Here is a 23,124-nt window from a genome sequence, read left to right as displayed (position 1 = left end):
AACCGCATTGTCAGTTATTCATTTCTTACTAATCTGTTATTTTTTTCCCCAAAACTTTAGTAAATTGGCTTTGACTGAGAAACAGTCTAATGGCTATAATTTAAAATGTAAGACCCAGGGAAGAAAAGCAATGTCCCAAGTTTTAACACCTGGGAAACATGTCAGTCTACTGAATGAAGACAGAGAACACTCCTTGGGGGAGGAAGAGGGGAGCATCTCCTCCAGGGCGAGGGTTCAATGTGAGGGAACAATGATGAGTGACGTGAGGCCACCTAAGGTCAGCCTAAGGTCCGGGCCTCCCAGAAGCTTGCCCCTTGAACACAGAAAATGTGTGTGATGTCACCAAACACAGTTTAGGGCACAGGCCACCAAAGGGCCACTGCTTCACATTAGTGTGATAGCAAGTGAGATAAACTAAAGTGAAGAGTGAGCAGGGAATTGGAGCCATTTGGTTTTAGCAGCAACTAAGTGGTTGGCTTAAAGGGGAAAGCGAGAGGTAAGTCTGCTGAGGCCGGCTGATGACAGAGAGGGAAAATCCAAATGGCCCGGCCGTTTCTTTATTCCCCCATCTTCAGCACAGCATTCCAATACTCAGGAATAATGGAAAGATTAGCCAGGGGGAAAGGTCATACAGCCCTCTCAGAAATAAACATACACAAGAAGTGAAAGAGAGCAAATGAGAGACTCCATCTTCCAGAGAGGTGACTGTCCTTCCGAGTGCTATGCCTCAAAGGGTGGGGCAGTGTCTCAAATTTGTTCAGGAGGCCGGGGCATCTGGAAACAGTGGTGTTCTTAAGAGAATACCATGAAATACTGAGATACAGTACAAAGCCTAAAACATCTAAATGCATCCATAGCAGCAGAAGACTAAGACAAACTAAGAAGCCCTATACAAGGTGAAAAATGAAATCAAGAAAACCACTGTTCATTATTTAATTTCTTGTATACACTGGAAAAAGCAGCATCTCAGTCTAGCCTAAAGATTACTAGCATTTTCCAACAATCACCTGGCTAAAGAAACAGAACCTTCTAAGGACTGAAAGTTGCCTGATATCTCTCTCACAATTCATTCACGTTATTTTGGTACTGCTTTTGATAAATTTACAGTTAATCCACAAGCTGAAGACAGAGCTAGCAATAATTGATATTCATGGAGTGCTAAGTTTATACTTTTCAGAAACCATTACAAAGCATGACACAAAACAATAACGTAAGTTAAAGGGACGGAAAAGGAGACATGGGAGACACAAGTAAAATTAAAATGTAAAAACACCAACTTAACTGTGGTGCCACTTGTCAGTACTTCCATTCAGGCCCACATGTACCAAATTTACTACCTGGTTTACAGGATTTACTTATACTAACTCCCAAGAGACACATGTCAGAGTAAGAGTACTAGCATTTATCCTTCAAAACTGCAGTCCTCACTGTCTTCGCTTGCAACAAGGAACTATTGCTTGTTGACTTTGGATCAATGTGCCTTTCATATGGTAGATGCCTTAACAAATATTTATCCAATATTAAAGCCATGTCCTTTTTAAAAAAATTCCATTGTCAACAATACTCCTAAACACCAGTATTTCCTCAAAGATTTCCAACCCTTGAGTAGCCCTTGCTACCCAGACTGATGACAGCAACAGGACAACCCAGATGTCAAAGAACTCTTGATGGGTTACTCAGGGGTTGGAAATCTTTGAGGAAATACTGGTGTTTAGGAAGAGTCCAGGAGGCATAATTCTGGGTCTTCTTTAGCCTTTTGTCACCTTATTCTACTAGAGGACCACTAAGATCTGTCTTCACTGATACTTATCTACATAAGTATTTATATATTTCATACACAATATACAACTTTTTAAACAGGCCAGACTCAAATAGCTTTAAAATGAACACAAAGATTAAAAACACAAACTACATATCTCTAGCAAGGATAAAGTACATAAGATGAAAATAAATAATGTAGTCACCGTTGGTTTAAAAGGATCAATGTGAGAGGGCTTCCCTGGTGGCACAGTGGTTGAGAGTCTGCCTGCCGATGCAGGGGACACGGGTTCGTGCCCTGGTCCGGGAAGATCCCACATGCCGCGGAGCGGCTGGGCCTGTGAGCCATGGCCGCTGAGCCTGCGCATCCAGAGCCTGTGCTCCGCAACGGGAGAGGCCACAGCAGTGAGAGGCCCGTGTACCGCAAAAAAAAAAAAAAGAGAGAGAAGCCCGTTTAGACACTAAGGGGCGACACAGCCAGGAAGTGTCAGAAAATGAATTGGCTCAATTCAAATGGTGCTACAAGGGAGTTGCACTTCCAATGTCTAACTGGTAGAGCCCTTACAGGGCAATTTATAAAGTCAGTGCTCGTCTGAGAATGTCACACAATAAGGTGCTGAAGGTAAACAGAAAGTTTTACATCTTTCCATCAAAGTCAGAAGTAGAAGGTTAAATGATTAAAGACTCAGTTTAGGATGTTTGCCAAATAAAGTCAGAATTGGATGTCAACAGAGAGACATAACCCCTTGAAAAATTATTCTGTGCTCGAAAATTATATGTTTTTAAAACTTGACGTGTATATGACACAGTACCGAATACAAGTGATACCCAGAGTTTCGAAGTCTACAGCAGTTTTTAAAAGGAGGGGGAGGGTGCCAAAACCCAACCAAAGCAAAAGGAGCTGGAGCATTCGGCAAATTTCAAGACGGAACACTGAGCCATGATGCATCGACCTGCAATTATGAGTGTCTTTGTACAGCTCAGTTTGAGTGAAGATTTATTTTCTGTTCCTGTTACTTAGATAAGCAGATAATAAGCAGCCTCCCAAAGTTCCTCCATCTGCAAAAGAATTCTTTTTAAAAGGAGGGGAATGTAAAGCTGAGCTATTCTGCTCATTTATACAAGTTTTGACAAAATTCTTGTGACTTTGTAACTCTATTACCACCAGCTTAGAGACGGGATCTTAAAAGGAACTGAAATTACTAGGCCTGGTTAGTATCTCCCAGAAGAACTTAATAGGTCAGCAGCAGTCAATTATACTAATGTGTAAAAAGGAGCAAATGTGCTTAATATAGCATCATAAAATTTTAGACTCAGAAGAGACCTGCAATTTAGTTCAACTTCATCATTTTACCACTGAGGAAACTGATTCTAAAAAGTGAAATCACTTGTTAAGGTCACAGTTACTTAAGAGTCTAGGACTTAAACCCCAGTCCCCAGTTTAAAGACTCCTGACCCTAAACAATACTGATGAATAAAAGTTTCTGGTCTGTTATAAACAGCAGTGAGATGAGTGAGTCAATCTCAAGGCAAGTTAAAACTCGTCTCCCTTTCCAGTCTTCACAAAGGAATAAAAGTAAGCATATTTTCGCTTGCCCTGAAACAGCCACACATTGCCCATACCAAAAGCAAACACTTGGCAACTGTTTGTTCTGATCAGGAAAAGGGCATAAAGACAGCACAAAGAAGAATCAATGACTTCCTTACTGGGTTTTTTTGCCTCTTTATAAAAATTTTCTTGCTTTTGCTTTGCAAATGAGCAAGTTTAATAGCTGCAGGTTGGGAATTCCCTGGTGATCCAGTGACTAGGGCTCGGCCAGGGCCTGAGTTCAATCCCTGGTCAGGGGACTAAGACCCCACAAGCCACATAGTGTGGCCAAAAAAGAAAAATAGAATAGTTGCAGGTCTTTAGAGCAAATGGAAAAAATAACCACATTTCTGTCTTCACAATACTGAAGGATACTCGGCTACTTCAAATTTATTCATAAGTCCCTGTGACAGTTTTCCATACAACCACCCTAGATGCTGTCAAAGGAAACTAGGAATTGTTTCATTTGGATCTTAACGCCCAACTTCACTGTCGGTTATTTTTTACCTGTTTAGGTAATCTTCTACACAGACACAGCAAGTTCTATCAGACCTTAGAAAGAAAGAAACCCCTTTTAATTAAACCGTGGGAAATAAAACTGACAAATATACAAAAGCGCCTGAGGTTTAGCAAGGCACAAGTTCTGACATGGGGAGCGAAAGTTCCTTTTCCGTGCTGGATATTTAGCTCCTCATAAATTCAAGTTCTTCAGGGAAAGCTGTTCATTAAAAATGTGCCCTTCAGGGCTTCCCTGGTGGCGCAGTGGTTGAGAATCTGCCTGCCAATGCAGGGGACACGGGTTCGAGCCCTGGTCTGGGAGGATCCCACATGCCGCAGAGCAACTAGCCGCGTGAGCCACAACTACTAAGCCTGCGCGTCTGGAGCCTGCGCTCCGCAACAAGAGAGGCCGCGACAGTGAGAGGCTCGCGCACTGCGATGAAGGGTGGCCCCCGCTCGCCGCAACTAGAGAAAGCCCGCGCACAGAAACGAGACCCAACGCAGCCAAAAATAATAAATAAATAAAATAAAATAAAATAAAGTAAAAAGTGCCCTTCAATAGTGGCAAGACGTTCCTCCTCAAATTAACTTTCTAAAACATGACAGAAAAAAGGTTTTCATTTCCCAGACTAGTAGAAGTGGGGTTTTCCCCCATTCTGACTTAAATGAAAGAAGAAAATTGAGGTGCTGAACCCCGACTTCCTTTAGGGATGGGAGGGCGGGAAGACGCAAGGGATTAAAGGGAAGGGGAGAGAAGAGTTCTGACACTTAGTTTTACAGACAGTAATTCATTTAATAGTCACGACAACTGTGAAACAGCTATTATCCCCAATTTATAGATGAGAAAACTAAGCTCCAGAAGGTTAAGCGGTTTGTACAAGATCTTCCATAAAGTAACAGAGCTGGGATTTGCTGTCAGGCAAGGACTGAGGTCGTGCCCTTAACCTCACTTCCGTTAACAGCTCTGGGTTCTCCAAGAGCAGCACGTGCGCCTGTTTTACTGAACTTTGTATCTCCAGCATCTGGGTTAGTGCCGCGCAACAGCGGGCGCTCAAAAATGCCTGATGAATATATGAATTAAAAGATAATTGGTAGGACTCCCCTGGTGGTGCAGTGGTTAAGAATCCGTCCGCCAATGCAGAGGACATGGGTTCAAGCCCTGGTCCAGGAATGATCCCACATACCGCGGAGCAACTAAGCCTGTGTGCCACAACTACTGAACCTGCACTCTAGAGCCCTCAACCCATAACTACTGAGGCCGCGTGCCGCAGCTACTGAAGCCTGCGTGCCTACAGCCCGTGCTCCACAGCAAGGGAAGCCACTGCAATAAGAAGCCTGCATACCACAACGAAGAGTAGCCCCCGCTCGCCGCAACTAGAGAAAGCCTGTGCGCAGCAACAAAGACCCAACACAGTCAAAAATAAATAAATTTATTTAAAAAAAAAAGATAATTGGTGAATTCAGCAACAAAAAGACAACTCAACTCAAAACTCTGCAAAGGGGCTTCCCTGGTGGCGCAGTGGTTGAGAGTCCGCCTGCCGATGCAGGGGACACGGGTTCACGCCCCGGTCCGGGAAGATCCCACATGCCGTGGAGTGGCTGGGCCCGTGAGCCATGGCCGCTGAGCCTGTGCGTCCGGAGCTGTGCTCTGCAACGGGAGAGGCCACAGCAGTGAGAGGCCCAAGTACAGCAAAAAAAAAAAAAAAAACTCTGCAAAGAACTTGAATAGACATTTCTTCAAAGATACACAAATGGCCCATAAACCCATGAAAAGATGATCAACATCACTAATCATAAGAGAAATGCATATCAAAACTACACTGAAATAAGACCTCACACCCATTAAGATGGCTACTATAAAAAAGAAAAGAAAAAAGAAAAAGTGTTGGCAATGATATGGAGAAACTGGAACCCTTGTGCACTGTTGATAGGAGTATAAAATGGTACAGCCTCTGTGAAAAACACTCTAGCAGTTCTTCAAAAAATTATGAATCACCATATGATCCAGTAATTCCACTTCTTGGTATATACCCAAAAGAATAGAAAGCAGGGTCTCGAAGCAATAGTTCTACACCCATGTTCAAAGCGTCATTATTCACAATAGCTAACATGTGGAAGCAACCCAAGTGTCCACTGAGAGATGAATGGATAAGCAAACTGTGGTGCAACCATACAAATGGAGTATTATGCAGCCTTAAAAAGGAAGGAAATTCTGACACATGCTACAACAAGGATGAACCTTGAGGACATTATGTTAAGTGAAATAAGCCAGTTACAAAAAGACAAATACCGTATGATTCCATTTATATGAGGTATTTAAGAGTAGTCAAAATCATAGAGACAGAAAGTAGAATGGTGGCTGCCAGAGGTTGAAGGAGGGAGGAATGAGGAGTTATTGTTTAATGGGTAAAGAGCTTCAGTTTTGTAAGATGAAAAGAATCCTGGAGATGGACGGTGGCGATGGCTGCACAGCAACGTGAATGTCCTTAATGACACTGAACTGTACAATTAAAAATGGTTAAGATGGTAAATGTTATGTTATGTATGTTTTACCACAATAAAAACAATTTTAAAGACAATAACTGGGGACTTCCCTGGTGGCTCAGTGGTTAAGAATCCACCTGCCAATGCAGGGGACACGGGTTCAAGCCCTGGTCCGGGAAGATCCCACATGCCGCAGAGCAACTAAGGCCATGGACCACAACTACTGAAGCCTGCGTGCCTAGAGCCTGCGCTCCACAATAAGAGAAGCCACCACAATGAGAAGCCCACACACCACAGCGAAGAGTAGCCCCCGCTCACTCCAACTAAAGAAAGCCCGCGCACAGCAACGAAGACCCAACACAGCTGAAAAATAAATAAATAATTTTATTTAAAAAAAAAAAAAAAAGATAACCAGTATGCCTTTGTATGCCCTTTTTATTCTAAATGGTAACATACTATTTTTCTGCACTTTGCTTTTATACTTGATTTTTTTTTTTTTTTTTTTTTTTTTGTGCTACGCGGGCTTCTCACTGTTGTGGCCTCTCCCATTGCGGAGCACAGGCTCCAGACGCGCAAGCTCAGCGGCCATGGCTCACGGGCCCAGCCGCTCCACAGCATGTGGGATCTTCCAGGACCAGGGCACGAACCTGCATCCCCTGCACTGACAGGCAGATTCTCAACCACTGCGCCACCAGGGAAGCCCTATACTTAATATTTTGAAGGGAAAAAAAATGATAACTGGGATATTTTCTAAAGAAGCCATACAATGACAACTAAGCACACGAAAAGAAAATGATAACTGGGATATTTTCCAAAGAAGCCGTACGATGACAACTAAGCACATGAAAAAAAAAATGATAACTGGGATATTTTCCAAAGAAGCCGTACAATGACAACTAAGCACATGAAAAAAAAAGATAACTGGGATATTTTCCAAAGAAGCCATACAATGACAACTAAGCACATGAAAAGGTACTCAACATCACTAGCCATCAGGTAAATGCAAATCACATCACAATGAGATATCACACTTCATCCTCACTAGGATGCCTGTAATCAAAAAGATAATAACAAGTGTTGATGACGATGTGGGAAAATTGGAATCTCGCTCATTGCTGGCAGTACAACCACTTTGGAAAACAGTTTTTCAGTTCCTCAAAAGGTAGGGTTCCCACATGATCCAGCAATTCTATTCCTGGGTGTGTACCTCAGATGAATGAAAACATATGTCCACACAGAAACTAATACACACATGTTCACAGCTGCATTATTCATAACAGGAAAAAGTAGAGACAACCCAAATGTCTATCAGCTGATGAACAAAATGTGGTATATCCACACAATGGAATGTGATTCAACCATAAAAAGGAATGAAGTAGCATTGATATATGCTACAACATGGATGAAGCTTGAAAACATTTTGCTAAGTGAAGTCAGTCACACTGTATGACTCCATTTACATGAAATGTCCAGAATAGGCAAATCTCTAGAGATAGAGAGTAGGGCTTGGGAGAGTAAGGAGGAAATGAGGAGTGACTATTAATGGGTACAGGGCTCCTTTTTGGTGTGAAGAAAATATTCTAAAACTGAGTGTGGCGATGGCTGCACAACTCCGTGCAAAAAAGATAACTGGGGGAAAAAAATATAATTGGTATACCCAGAAGTTTTCCTATTTACCACCTACCACCAGATATTTTTGACCAAACATCATAAAAAAAAACTTGCCAAAAAACTTAATGATTATAAAGTGCTACAGACCAGTAAGAGGGACTCCTTCTCAGGGCAGGGAAGCCTTTGCTTGATATAAACCCAGACATCTTAGCTCTATTTCCTGTTACCTGCCCTCAAACCCTCAACCTTCAGAGCAGTAGACTGACCGTCTGCTACCATCTCAACACACTACCTTTATGCCTTTGCTCAATCCGGCCTAGAATGTCTTCTCGAACCCACCCCTGCCTAGACGCCCTCCGTCTCCACCAACGCCAAACACAAGAGCTAATTCCCACTTCGGAAGCTTCCTTAATCCCCTCTCACACACACACACACCCGCGCCAAGAGAACGGACCCTCTTCCAGGGCCCCAGCACGTCTCCGCCTTACCCCCACCTGGCCCACAGTTAGCTGTCTCACCTGGTGAGACAGTCTTTGCAGCACTCAACAAATGTTTGATAAATCGGTATTTCTGGGGTTTTCGCCCACCCCACAGGACACTTTCTATTGGTCACATTCATCTGAAAAGCTTTACTAAAAATGTAACCATTCGCAGAATAAGCCAGGTGACTCACAGGCAACTAGTGATCCTGGACTAGTCTTTCCTCTGTCTCCTGGGTCTCTTTGGTATTTGAAAGCGCCGACTCCCTTAGCACTATGACTGCCACCGAATCCCTACATTAACAGAGCAACCCCAGCAGGTGGACAGGGCAGGTGTTACCCCCACTTGACAGAGTGAGAAGCAGACTGAGAGAGGTCAAGCAACTTGCCCAATTTCACATGACTCACGGAGCTGGGGCTGAAGCAAATCCAGGACCTCAAACTTCTTCTCTTTTTTTTCTTTTCTGGCCGAGCTGTGTGGCATGCGGGATCTCAGTTCCTGGACCACGGATGGAACGCGTGCCCCCTGCATTGGAACTGCGGAGTCTTTATCACTGGACCGCCAGGGAAGTCCCTCAAACTTCTTAACAGTAGTTCTGATTCCCCATGTTGGTTTACCCAGAATATTTCCAGTGAAAATATTACACTTTTAATTACTTCAAAATAGAAATATAGATCCAGCCATAAATATATTTTTTAAGTATAAAGAAGAAAAGATTAGAAGGACATACTCTAGAACACTGAAATAATCTTCTCTGGGCAGTAGGATTATGGATAATTTGCTTTTTTCTGTGTTTTTTAATATGTGTGTTTTATATCTTACGCATTGAAACCACATATTATAGGATGACCAATATATGTTATTAAAATGTAAGAGCCCTTGGGCTTCCCTGGTGGCACAGTGGTTGAGAGTCCGCCTGCCGATGCAGGGGACACAGGTTCGTGCCCTGATCCGGGAGGATCCCACATGCCACGGAGCGGCTGGGCCCGTGAGCCATGGCCGCTGAGCCTGCGCGTCCGGAGCCTGTGCTCCACAACGGGAGAGGCCACAACAGTGAGAGGCCCGCGTAACGCAAAAAAAAAAAAAAAGTAAGAGCCCTTGTAAAACTGGTACATAAGGGGAAAGTAAACCTGAGAACCTAAAAAAGTAACAACTTCACTAGAAAAAATTTTCTAAAATCTGAATCTGACTCTGATACTAGATTCTCAGTGTCACAACCCAAGCAAGCCACATATGCCTTACAACAGAAATTAGCAATACACTTTTTTCCAGTCACCCACGTGTGAAAGAAACTTAGTGATAAAAGTTTTCTTTCACTTAAGCTGTAAAAGAAAAAAAAATTACCCTGCCTATAAAGTTTATTTTTTTATAGTGTGGAAAAGAGAAGTCTAAATAGGTTACTTCCTGCCTTACGATATTAGAAGGCAATGTCTCCAGTTAAGAAATCATTCTATGGAGGAAACCTGATAAAGAGAGAAGGCAGGAGATAAAATGATTTGATTGAAAGATTTTTAGGGAAATTTCCCTAATATTTCTTATTTTTCCTGAGAAGACAGGGAAAAATTATGCCAAATATTTCAGCGCACTACTTGACCAGGGATCTGTAGAATCAGGAAAAAAATCTCATTAAAGTTGTCTTCCCTTTTACAAGAAACACAAATTTTGGATGATTTGCACCTCCTGAACATCTGGATCTTCAGGCCTTTAACTTCAGAGAAGATACAGTAAATCAAGGACTCGGCAATTTTAAGAGTAAAAAATGGGCAGAGTTAAAACTGGGATCTAATCCAAGCTATACTTAGACATAAGTAAGCAAAGGAGAATACAAATATCAAACTACTTAATTCAAGTTAGAAGTATAATATATTAGACCTTATGCTTATAGAAAATATTAGGGCAGCAAAATGTCTGTCTGTAGTCTCATTGGGATTCCTAAGAGGCAAATGAGAATACAATTCCTCAGGGAAAGAGATATCAGAAAGGGTTTCCAACAGGGATTCTGTAATAGGGGTACTTCTTTTCTAAGATTTTACAAAGAATACTTTCAAGATTTTGTTGCTGAACCACCATAAGATAGACAATCAAAAAACAGACCCACCCACTGAGTTAGTGCTAGTGGAATCTGTCCTTCTGGAAGTGCCAGATGGAGATTAAAAAAAAAAAAAAGCTCTTTACTAACTGTGGCCAAGATTCCTTGGTACTTGGTGCCAGGGCCAGGATATTAACCCAGATGTCCTAGCCAAATTCAAGGTTGGTTAATTACCGTCTGCCAACCCCCCCCCAAAAAAAAAACACTCCTGTGTTCCCCTGATTTGGAATCTGAAGAAGTCACTCTTGAAATTCTTGTACAGTACCATCAGTCAATATGTTTTCCCTTAAAAGTGCATTGTAATTCAAATGCTGATTTAAAGCATATGGATTCCTTGAGTTCCACCTTCATGGGAAACATATACTATGTATATTAAAAATATATAAGATGCTATATTAGTTTAAAGCCTCCCTAAACAGTTCTCTAAAAAATTCATATTCAGAGTAATACTGTCACTACCTTCCAATTAAGGTTGAAGAGACTTAAATAAAAGTTTATATTAAACACAGATTTTGAACCATGAAGCTTTTAAGACTGGAAAGGAAGCCTTTACTGCCAGGAGCACAATTCCAGGAAAAAGCTATATTTGCAAATGTCAGTTACAAGGCCTCCCAGGGTTGAGCAAAAATCCTGCATACAGACAGGCAAGTATACACTTAACAGCAAGCCTGAACATCAAGTACTGGTCTGGCCTTTCTGCCAGCCACTTACTCAAGGTTCCACTGCCAACATATTCTGTGCATTGCTTAAAATAATATAAACTAAGTTCAATTTCTAGCTCTGTATTCACTGGCTGTGCGGCCTTTTAGGGAAGTTAGTGAAATTCTTTAAGCCTTACTTCCCCCATCTTTAACTTTTTCTTCATCAAAATCACTAATAACATGGCACAAAATTCTTTATCTTTCACTATTTTAAAATTTTTTTTTTTTTTTTTTTTTTTGCTGTACGCGGGCCTCTCACTGTTGTGGCCTCTCCTGTTGCGGAGCACAGGCTCTGGACGCGCAGGCTCAGCGGCCATGGCTCACGGGCCCAGCCGCTCTGCGGCATGTGGGATCTTCCCGGACCGGGGCACAAACCCGTGTCCCCTGCATCGGCAGGCGGACTCTGAACCACTGTGCCACCAGGGAAGCCCTAAAATATTTTAATACATATTTTAAGGACTACAACCTACATGGCCTTAAATTATCTGTCCCCTCCCAAGCTCCCACCTCAGGACCCTTGCCCTTGCTGTTCCCCCTTCTTAGTATGCTCTTCTCTCTGGGATCTACGTTCCCTCACTTCCTCTAGATCTCTATTTAAAAGTCATTTTCTCAGCTAGGTCTCTTCTTATCACCCTATCCAAAATTTCCATTACCCTAACTCTTGTCCCCCAAACTTCATATTCCCCCTTCCCTGATTTATTTTTCCTTACCATGTATCACTCTCCAACATGTTTAATATGGTTATTGTCTGCCTCCCCTACTTGAAGGGGAGTTTCAAGAGAGCAGGGATTTCTGTCTGTTTTATTTACTGTTGTACCACCAGCACCCAGAACAGCACCCAGCACACAGTAGTTACTCAATAAATATTTGCTGAGTGAACACCAAATGAGACCTAAGTACTGCCCACATATAAGTACACCATAGCCCCACAAGCTCCCTTTGGGAAGACTCCCACAGATTTCAAAATTACTGAAAAGGAGAACTACTGGCTTGCAATGATTAATAAACAACAGTGTCCATTCTTTATATCAGAGAAAAACACTCAACCTCTCACCTCATTTGTACAAGGAAGAGAGGGAAAGAAGCTGATAATTCAGATAAAGTGGGAAATTATACGAGGTGAAAAGTCTCACTTCAGTTAACACTGCACAAAGTTTTCTTTTCATGTTAACAAATATTAAGCCATCTTCCTGTGACTTTACTACACTACTTTCAGTTTTTTCTTTAGCTTTAACTTCTATAAAGCCAGTCCTGAAACTTATGGACCTCATATTTTCAATTAACTAAATAATAAATATTTACTGAGCACATGGGACTCTGCAGAATTCTGTAGAGGGTGCTATAAAGTGAAATACAAGGTCCTAGATAGATAGATAGATAGATATACACACACATATCATTGAAATACACACACACACACACACAGGGAAGAACAGAAAATACATCTGTAAAAAACAATGAAGAACATCAGGCAGCCAATATGTGACAAATTCAAAAGCGCCTACCTTTGCACGGAGTATAAGAGGACCAAGTCAGCTCTTTTTTTTTTTTTTTTTTGCCGTACGCAGGCCTCTCACCGCTGTGGCCTCTCCCACTGTGGAGCACAAGCTCCGGACGCTCAGGCTCAGCGGCCATGGCCCACGGGCCCAGCCGCTCCGCGGCATGTGGGATCTTCCCGGACCGGGGCACGAACCCGTGTCCCCTGCATCGGCAGGCGGACTCTCAACCACTGCACCACCAGGGAAGCCTCCCAAGTCATCTCTTACACACCATGAGTTGGGTTTGGAATCCCAAAAGAGACAGCACGTAAAAGCAAGAGTCAAACATGACTGACTTAATGGGTCACATAGGACGCGAGAGACTCAATGTTAGACACTAGGTTAAAAAAATTTTTTTTTAAGTAAATAAGAGGAGCACCAAGTTCTAAACTCCTAAAGAACAGAAACCAGATCTGCCTCTGTCATACTGAAGCACAATTAGGAGCCTAAGCAACTGCTGAAAAAAAGAGGGAAGGGCCGATCTTTATCTTTAGACAAAATACCTTCGCAAGGTCCACCCAGTTCGTTTTTTACCCTTTTGAACAATGCCTAGTGGGAAGCCTAAGCTGTACTTTACCACTTTCTCTGAACCTCAAAAACCTAGGATAAGCTCTTGGCCAAGCAATCACCCACTTTCTTTGCTTTAAAAAAGGCCAGCCACGAGCTTCCCTGGTGGCGCAGTGGTTGAGAGTCCGCCTGCCGATGCAGGGGACACGGGTTCGTGCCCCAGTCCGGGAAGATCCCACATGCCGCGGAGCGGCTGGGCCCGTGAACCATGGCCGCTGAGTCTGTGCGTCCGGAGCCTGTGCCCCACAGCGGGAGAGGCCACAGCGGTGAGAGGCCCGCGTACCGCAAAAAAATTAATAAATAAAATAAAATAAAAAGGTCCAGCCTTGGGCTTCCCTGGTGGCGCAGTGGTTAATAATCCACCTGCCAACGTAAGGGACACAGGTTCGAGCCCTGGTCCGGAAAATCCCACATGCCGCAGAGCAACTAAGCCTGTGCGCCACAACTACTGAGCCGGCATGCCACAACTAGAAGGCACTGCAGTGAGAAGCCCACACACCGCGCAGCAACGAAGACCCAAGGCAATCAAAAATACGTTTTTTTAAAAAAGACCCTATAGAAAGGGCCAGCCTTGCTCCTTGCCAGAGAGAGGCACTATACTAATTTAATTACTCAGCACCTGGAGTCAGAATACCTGAGCTCAAATCCTGACACCACCACTTATCAGCTGTGTGACCCTGAGCAAGTTTCCTGACCTTTCTATGCCTCCTCTGTAAAATGGGGATAATAACAGCACCATCATTGGGTTAGGTTAATTAATGAGATAAAACATATAAGAGACTTGCCCGAGGCATGAGCACAGGAAGCCCTCAATAAATGTTAATATTTCCAGAGAAAAATGCCCCAAAGCTGAGGAGCCACATACCTGAGGATTCTTGCAAAAAATTATCATTAAACCCAAAATTCTAACACATTTGGTCTCCGGACTTGTGCATACTATAGGTAACAGTAGTAATAAAATAAAATAAAATAAAATAAAAACCAGTAACACCCACCAGAACCAGAACCAGAACCATAAAAGCAGCAGCAGTCACACTAATGCTGAGCTCTTACTGGCCAGGCACCGTCCTAACCTGAAACAGGAAGAAGGCAAGGCCGCTGAATCCAACAAAAATAACAACAAAAAGCAGCATTTTCTCCACCCTCCTTCTTAAAAACGGTAATTGGCGCCCAGGTTTTGCTAAAAGCAGGTAACTGAAGATTACAGACTTAACGTGCAATTTCTTCACATCAAAGAGGTGGGGCTGGGAAGGGAGGAGGGAGGGAGTGGTGCTCGGCTCCTGCCAGATGGAAAAGCCACATGAAGTGGAGAAACAGCCGAGTTCAGGGTTTCTCCCCAGATCAAAATCAGATTTCTGAAGCACAGGACCTCCAAAAGAGGGGAATCAGAAGGCTCTGCTTTTAAAATAACCTCTGAACAAGTGTCATCTGTCTTCCGAGCCAATGCCCTGCCGAGGCAGAAGGTTCGGGTTACGGGGCAGCGGTGTTATTTCAGAAATCCCTGTCACCTCTTGTCATCCACCTTCTCCAAGAATCACAGTCCCACTCGGGTGGGGGGGGGGCTGGGGGACAAAAGCCAAGGCCGGCCAGGCCCCAGGCCAGCAAGGCCAGCCCGCCGGCCGGCGCCCGCCACGGAGGCCACGGCCAGGGTGCCCTCCATTCCGGCTCACGGGCACCGCGGCCAAGGGCCCGAGGCACGGTCAGGTGCCCGCCGGGGCAACAGGTCCCGCCGGGCGTCCGCCCCCCCCACCCCCCATCCGGGGCCGAGGAGAGCGGAGAAGGGTGCCGGGGAGGGAGCGGCGCCTGGGGCGGCGCAGGGGCAAGGAGTCCAAGCTCCATCTTGAGGCGGGCGGAGGAAGGGAAGGCCGGGCTCGGCGCTGACAGGGCCGGCCACTTTTCCGGCTCCGGGCGGAGCACCCCAGGAACCGCCGGCCTCCAGGGCCATCGCCTTAGAGCTCCCTGCGGCCCCTCGGGGTCGGCCTGGCGCGCGGGACTCGGTCCCCCTCTCGGACGCCGGGCCCGGCCCCCGGCCCCGAGCCGGGCGGGCAGGAACGGGCCGAGCGGAGCGGGAGGGAAAAGGTGAGGAGGGGACGAGGAAGGGGAGAGGGCCCGCGCCGCGCCCCGCTCACCGCTCGCCGCCGCCGCCTCGGTCGCCGCCAGTCACCGCCACCTGCCCCACTGCAGCAGCAGCAGCAGTAGCAGTAACAGCAGCCGCGCAGCCACCGCCTCCCGCCTCCCGGCTCGTCGGCTCCGGGCGGGGAAGAGCGTGACGCGCCGCCGCGGGGCCGGGCGGGCACGCGCCGCCAGGAGAAGACGCCGCGGCGGCTCCTCCCCGCGCGCTCCGCCGCCGCGCCCAACCCGGTCGGCCCCGCGCCCCGAACCTCGCGGCCCGCACCCCGCGGCCGGCGTCGGGCCCGAGCCCCCCACTGCCGCCTCTTTGTCTTCACCCGCCGCGGCTCGGGGGAGGCGAACCCCAGACCGCCGGCGCGCCCGCCGTCCGGCCCTCAGACCCTAACGAGGACCGGGATGGGGAGGAAGGTGCTAGGGAAACCCGAGAGGCCTGGACTAAGGGGCTTCTCATCATCTCGGTTAGTTCCCCATTTTCTGAAAGTGTTCCCCAAATTTGCAAGTCACACCCGATAGCTCCATTCAGTCTTGACCACACAGCCTGTTAGTTTGGAGCCGATTCCCCACCCCCGCAAACCCCCAGGGTGAGAAACCCTTTGAAACAAGCTAGGAGAAGCTGCCCAGAGCTGGTTAAGTTTAGGGAGCATCCTCTCTGCCCTCCTCGCCCCCCAGAGTGAGGAATCCCTGGGGGAAACGCTGAAAGGCGCTGCCTACAGCAAGTGAAGCTTGGGAAGAACCATCTCTGCTCTTCCTTTCCCATCAGGGAAAGAACGAGGGTTAAAAATCCCGTGAAACAAGCCCAGCCCTTGCACCGTTAGTTTGAGAAAAGCCTCTTTTATTCGCCCCAGCCGCTTGGACGGAAGCCCTGGTTGATGTCCCGTCCTCCCACCTCCCCCCAGGGATCTCCTTTAAAAGCTTTTGAAAGGGACTGAAGGGAAGGCAGCAACAGCCTGCTCCGGGCTGGTGCAGCGAGGGCGGCCAGCATTTCACTCCCATGGACCATGGCAACCCCAGAAGCTTGGCAGCTCCTGGGAGGAATTTGCAGCTGTCAGGGATGCCCAGGATTTTGTAGCGACTCCAGGGGTGGATAAGGGGCCCGGGGCTTCCTCCTCCTCTCCGGTAGAAGGGAATAATCAGGAGGGTGACCCCTTTGCTGACCTTTATTCAAAGCACCGTGCTGCGTGGACCAACAGGCGTGCACAGAGCAGGGGGAGCAAACGACATGGAAAATGCATGGAATTCTGAACAAATAAGTAACTTTATCTGCTGGCCCCTCCCCTCGATTCACCTTTTAAGTCACAAAAATTCTGTTTCCTAATTCAACATCGCTTTAGCTTGCAAGTTGCGAGGTCAAAGTGTGGTGGCACCCGGATATCCAGTATCGATATTCCTAATCTGAAAGGCACACCTCACCCTCTCACCTGAAACACTTTTCAGCTCTCGTACACAACCTGCGTAATCACAGATGCCGTGGAAAGAGGCAAAGACCACTGTTAAACGTGGGGCGCAGATATAAACACTTCCGATTTTCTCTTTTCTACTGATTCTGCCGAGCCTATCTTTATTTCTAAATTATATTTTGTTCCTTATGGACTTTTTGGCATTATTTTTGATTTTTAGAATACTATATTAAAATAGTATTCTTCTTGACTACTGAGTTTTTAGCGCCCACTTAAATTTTGTGACCAAGGCCTAGTCCCTGTCCTACAACCAGGGCATTGACGGTGTTCAGTCCCACGGTGTGGCTGGTGTTAGGACTAAGGAAGTTGCTCAGTCCTATTTCAAAATAAGCATTCACAGTCCGTTTTTAGAGCTGAGCCACTGAGCTTTGTAAAATGTCTATCTGCTGTAAGAGTATTGGAACAGCTCAATGGAGAAAACTTGGGAAGACAGAGGGAAGTGGCAGAAGTTGAAAGCCAGTAGAGGTCCCAGAGCTTCATTTTACAAAGTGCGGAAGTCATTAAATACTTTTTTTTTTTTTGCTAGAAAAAAAAGGTTTACTGGGGCTTCCCTGGTGGCACGGTGGTGGAGAGTCCGCCTGCCGATGCAGGGGACACAGGTTCGTGCCCCGGTCCGGGAAGATCCCACATGCCGCAGAGCGGCTGGGCCCGTGAGCCATGGCCGCTGAGCCTGCGCGTCCGGAGCCTGTGCTCCGCAACGGGAGAGGCCACAACAGTGAGAGGCCCGTGTACTGCAAAAAAAAAAAAAGTTTACTCCTATCATTAGTGTAACCAATAAGAACAACTACAAATAGTAGTAGACCTGTGTGGAGGGGAAGAGGTAGTGGTGCTTAATCATAACACAAAGTCAACAGATAATGTCTACAGATGATAAATAAATAACAATAGAAGTATACTTTTAACCCAGTCTCTCGGCTTCTTGGCGGTAGCTGTCTCTTCGGTCTTTTACTTAATTTCCAGGACTTGAATTTACCGCCATGTCCTCTGAAGAAAGGAAGCTCTTCGTGGGAGGGCTCAACTTCAACACTGATGAGCAGGCTCTGGAAGACCACTTCAGCAGCTTCGGACCTATTTCTGAGGTGGTTGTTGTCAAGGACCGGGACACTCAGCGATCTCGGGGTTTTGGCTTCATCACCTTCACCAATCCAGAGCATGCCGCAGATGCCATGAGAGCCATGAATGGAGAGTCTCTGGACGGTCATCAGATCCGTGTAGACCACGCAGGCAAGTCGGCCCGGGGAACAAGAGGGGGTGCCTTTGGGGCCTATGGGCGTGGTCGCAGCTACTCTAGAGGTGGTGGGGACCAGGGCTATGGAAGTGGCAGGTATGACAGCCGACCTGGAGGATATGGATATGGATATGGAAGATCCAGAGACTATGGCGGCAGAAGCCAGGGTGGTTATGACCGCTACTCAGGAGGAAATTACAGGGATAATTATGACAACTGAGATGAGGCATGCACACCTAATGTAGATACACAAGGAATAAAACTTCTTCTGATCCAGGACCATCCCTCCAAATGGCTGTATTTATAAAGATTTTTGGAGTTGCACTGAAACATCTGTTTTAGTTACATCAACCTTCTTTTTTTTGAGTAGAGCTCCCAAGGTAGCTTGTTAAAGACCTTTCAGAAAGTTCCATGTGTTTTTTTTTTTTTAATTTTTCTCCCATTTAAAGACAAATTCTGAGACATTTGTGGAGTCTGGATATTTTTTCCTTTTTTACCAGTTTTTTAGTTAGGGCTCTCAGGAATGTTGGTTCTGGCAAAAAAATGTTTGGCCAGACTGTTTTTTTTTTAAATAATGTGCATCTAGGAACATTTTTAAACACCTGTGCACAATGTTTAATCATGATTAGGAAGCAATTTCTGACTATAACTATAGGAAATGAAGAACATGATTACTTAGAGGTGTTTTTTACTCCAGATCTCTGCCTTGATTATATAGAAGTTTCTTAAAAATATTTGTGTGTCATTTTTTTTAATACTGGAAGAAAAAAATATTCTGTTGTGTTTCATGTAGCATTTAGGATGTCTTTCACCAAGTTGATTAAAAAGATGAAAACAAACAAAAAAAAAGAAGTATACTTTTAGAGATACGGAAGTTACCACCTGAAGAACTGAAAGCAAAAAATTAGTGGTCTCTGGGGAACGGGTTTGGGAAGATTGGCAGAACAATGTTGCTTTTCATTATAAACTCTGATGTACTTTTTTTTTTAATTTGTTTTATTTTTGGCTGCGTTGGGTCTTCGTTGCTGCACGCAGGCTTTTCTCTAGTTGCAGGGTGCTACTCTTCGTTGCGGTGAGCAGGCTTCTCATTGCACTGGCTTCTCTTGTTGCGGAGCGCTGGCTCTAGGTGCGCGGGCTTCAGTAGTTGTGGCACGTGGGCTCAGTAGTTGTCGCTTGCAGGCTCTAGATAGAACGCAGGCTCAGTAGTTGTGGCACACGGGCTTAGTTGCTCTGTGGCATGTGGGATCTTCCCGGACGAGGGATCAAACCCATGTCCCTTGCATTGGCAGGCGGATTCTTAACCACTGTGCCACCAGGGAAGCCCGTACTTTATTTTTAAAAACGTGCATGCATTACTTTGATTTCTGTTAAGAAAAAAAAAAGGTATTTAAGGTCCTCAAACAAATAAATAGCGAATATTCTCTGCAAAGTGGTGGGTGTTCATAGTTTGTTTCTACACAGCCCTTTAGCTTCATTCTTTCTCTGATAGTTTCCTGCTGTACAGCAGGTTTATTATTTTGTTTATTACCTGTCTAATTCCATCCCTACTGGCATGTAAGTATCAAGAAAGAAGGATTGTTGGCTCATTGCTCTAGCTGCATCCCTAGAATACACTTGGTTCATAGTAGATTAATTTTAAAAAGGATGTAGTATAAGACTTCAGGTTCTAAGTAACTGGGGACTTTTTTCCAGTATTTTGTCTTCATTTTTTAAAAGAATAATAGGTGTTCAGTAAGTAAAATTAAAACAAGCAAACTGAAGAAGACAAAACAGTTATAGTCCCATACATCGAGAAAATTACTATAAATAATGGTTTTAAATCAATTCATTACTGTTAAAAACATTTTAAATCTTTCACTAAAGGCACAAATAGTCCTTATTGCCATTCAAAAACAATGCTCAGTATAAAATAGTGGTTGGAGAGTACTCTGTAAATTTCTAAAGAGATGTGAGGATTTATAGAGCTTTTAAAATAGAAAATGAAACAAGCTGTCAAGACAAGGACACTCTTTAAATTAAAAGTAAATTCTTTTCTTTTTTGTTTTCTTTTTCTTTTTTTAAGTTCCTGAACCATAACAGATAACAATTAAAAATGTAAATCCTTCAGTTATAAAATAACTGTCATGAGGATATAGCATACAATACTGTGACTACAGTTCGTAATACTCTACTGCATATTTGAAAGTTACTGAGAGAGTAAATCTTAAGTCTTCATCACAAGAAAGAAGATTTTTTTGCAACTGTGTCTGGTGACAGTTGTTAACTAGCCTTACTGTGGTGATTATTTCACAATATATACAAATCTTGAATCATGTTTCACACTTGAAACTAATATAATGTTATATGTCAATTATACCTCAATAAAAATGTTTCATGTAACTCCTAAGAGATAGTCCATAATTAAAATAATCTTTATAAAGAAGACATAGTAATTCATTTTCACTATGCTATTTTTTTAATTACATCTACTTTTTTTAGCATTGTTTCAGAAACTAGAGTCAAATTAATTTCATTCACTCATCCATCATATATTTACTGGCCCCCTGCTGTGTCCCAGGCACTGTTCCAGGTATTGGGAGAGCATGCAGTGGAGATCAAGTACTTATCCTCCAACCTTGACTTTTACTGCTATGTGCTTTACTAAATCAAGGTGGGATAATTACTGTTCCGTGAATTCCACTGGTATTATGCCCACGGTGGATATAATGCATCAGACCATATTCCTTGTCAATTTCATTCAACTCTGCTAAAAATTGAGAGAGAGATTTATAAAGTCAGATACAAGAAAAATGTTTAAGTTAACTCTGGTGTTTAAGGAGATACTAACATTTCCTTGCAAAGGTAAGGAGCTAGTGCTGGTTCATTTAATCAAAAAGTGACTAATCCAGAGCAAGACAGTGTCTTAAAATGCAAAGAAAGGAAACCAAAAAATAAATCCCACAATGCATGATGAAGCATTCAAACTATTTTGGACCAAAAATTAATTTTATCACTGAAACCAATTAAGACTGTCTGCCATATCTACTTTATAAAAACAATGCTGATGGTGGTGGTTTTGTGGAATTTTCAAGAAGCAAAACAATGAAAGAATGACAAGCTACTAAATTTAAATGCATAGATCACTTCTCAAGGAGAACCGTCTTATGACAACAAAAGCCGTATTGTACACATTCAGTCAACAAAGAACAATATCAGTAGGGTACCACACATCATGATGTAAACTGTATTTAGGGACTTCTAAATAGACTACTGCTTTGAGTGCGTGTACTTTCATGATGAGGGGGTTGAACAAGATGACTTATGAAGTTCCTACCACAAACATTTTTAAGATTCTGTGACTTTTATCCGGTGAAGCAAAACATTTGTGAAATCAGTGGTTGTTGCAGCAGTTTTAACCTAATGCAACAAATATTTGTTGAGTGCATGAAAAGTTGATTCTACCTTCAGCAAAAAATCAAGCAGACTCAAACAAATACACGTATATACATGTTCACAGCAGCACTCTTCACAGCCAAAAGGTGGAAGCAAGCCAAATGCCCAACAATAGATGAAAGGATAAACAAATAATGGTATATACGTACAATGCAATATTACTCAGTCAAAAAAAAAATGAAGTACTGATACCTGCTACAACCTGGATGAACATTGAAAACGTTACGCTGAGTGAAAGAAGCCAGACACAAGAGGTCATGTATTGTCTGACTCCACTTATACGAAATATCCAGAAAGGATATTTATATGAGATAGCCAGAAGTATCTAAAGCCATAGCAACAGCACATAGATAGTGGTTGCCAGTGACGCGGGGGAGAGGGAAGTTGGAATCAACAGTTTAATGAGAGGGAAGTTGGAATCAACAGGTCTCCTTTTGGGGTGAAAAAATGTTTGGAACTAGGGCTTCCCTGGTGGCACAGTGGTTGAGAGTCCGCCTGCCAATTCAGGGAACACGGGTTCATGCCCCAGTCCGGGAAGTTCCCACATGCCGCGGAGCGGCTGGGCCCGTGAGCCATAGCCGCTGAGCCTGCGCGTCCGGAGCCTGTGCTCCGCAACAGGAGAGGCCACAACAGTGAGAGGCCCGCATACCGAAAAAAAAAAAAAAAAAAGTTTGGAACTAGATAGAGGCAGTTGTGGTATACTAAATGCTGCTGAACTGTGTACTTTAAAATGACTAATTTTATATTATGTGAATATTATCTCAATAAAAATAAATACATAAATAAATGAAAGTAATAAACACTCAAAAAAAAAAGGCAAGTAGAGAATGGATGATAACCAGGCAGGTGGGAGATTTTGGAAAAGAGATTTTTTAATTGGGAGGCTGTTTAGACTAAAGTCCTTCCCAACTCTAAGAGTCTATTATTTTACAGACTGAGCTCTTCCTTAGTGTTTAATCACAACCATATTAGCTCTAAAAAGTCTAACTGTACAAAAGAGATAAAAATTAAATTTGAACTATAAATTAAGGAAATGTGTACAGGGAATTGTCAGCTTCTGCCAGGGTTTGTATTCAAATAAAATGACTAAATCTCATTTAGACACCTTCTAGAAGGAAAGGCTCAAACTAAATAGGCAGATTTAATACTATCCTCAGTCTTACATCATGGAAATAATAAAGTGTTTGATTTCAAATAAAAAATTAAGGGACTTCCCTTGTGGCGCAGTGGTGAAGAATCCGCCTGCCAATGAAGGGGACACGGGTTCGAGCCATGGTCCGGGAAGATCCCACATGCTGCGGAGCAACTAAGCCCATGCACCACAACTACTGAGCCCACGTGCCACAACTACTGAAGCCCGTGCGCCTAGACCCCGTGCTCCGCAACAAGAGAAGCCACCGCAATAAGAAGCCCGCGCACCACAATGAAGAGTAGCCCCCGTTCGCTGCAACTAGAGAAGCAGCAATGAAGACCCAGCGCAGCCAAAAATAAACTAATTAATTTTTAAAAAACAAATAAAAATTAATACTAGGTTAACTAGTTTAACTCATTAGTACTAAATTA

General features: G+C 44.0%; 2 protein-coding genes across 5 annotated transcripts in view; one reads left to right on the top strand and one right to left on the bottom strand.

The window, feature by feature from the left end:
- The window catches only part of CLIP1 (CAP-Gly domain containing linker protein 1), a 122,656-nt gene extending 107,070 nt beyond the window's left edge, over positions 1–15,586 (bottom strand). For 3 of the 4 annotated variants that reach the window (XM_081251932.1, XM_081251935.1, XM_081251934.1), the window contains exon 1: positions 15,444–15,586. The gene's annotated coding sequence lies outside the window, so the exon portion shown is untranslated. Of the gene's footprint in view, positions 1–8,826; positions 8,905–15,443 lie in introns of those variants that run through there. The other variant, XM_081251933.1, reaches the window with a different exon arrangement.
- Positions 15,587–17,808: 2,222 nt separating this feature from the next.
- On the top strand, positions 17,809–18,910 carry LOC308626641 (RNA-binding protein 3-like). The gene has a single exon (XM_081251964.1). It carries the CDS (start codon positions 17,879–17,881, stop codon positions 18,347–18,349), a length of 471 nt encoding a protein of 156 aa, XP_081108090.1. The 5' UTR covers positions 17,809–17,878; the 3' UTR covers positions 18,350–18,910.
- The last annotated feature ends 4,214 nt before the right edge of the window (positions 18,911–23,124 follow it).

This window comes from Mesoplodon bidens, assembly GCF_964165515.1.
Source record: "Mesoplodon bidens genome assembly, chromosome: 13".
Lineage (NCBI taxonomy): Eukaryota > Metazoa > Chordata > Mammalia > Artiodactyla > Ziphiidae > Mesoplodon > Mesoplodon bidens.
The sequence above is the reverse complement of the archived record's forward strand: the minus strand, read 5'-3'. Positions and strand labels throughout refer to the sequence as shown.

What these genes read in the sequence shown, in the direction of transcription:
- LOC308626641 (XM_081251964.1), top strand. Translation starts at nt 17,879, where the DNA reads ATGTCCTCTGAAGAAAGGAAGCTCTTCGTGGGAGGGCTCAACTTCAAC.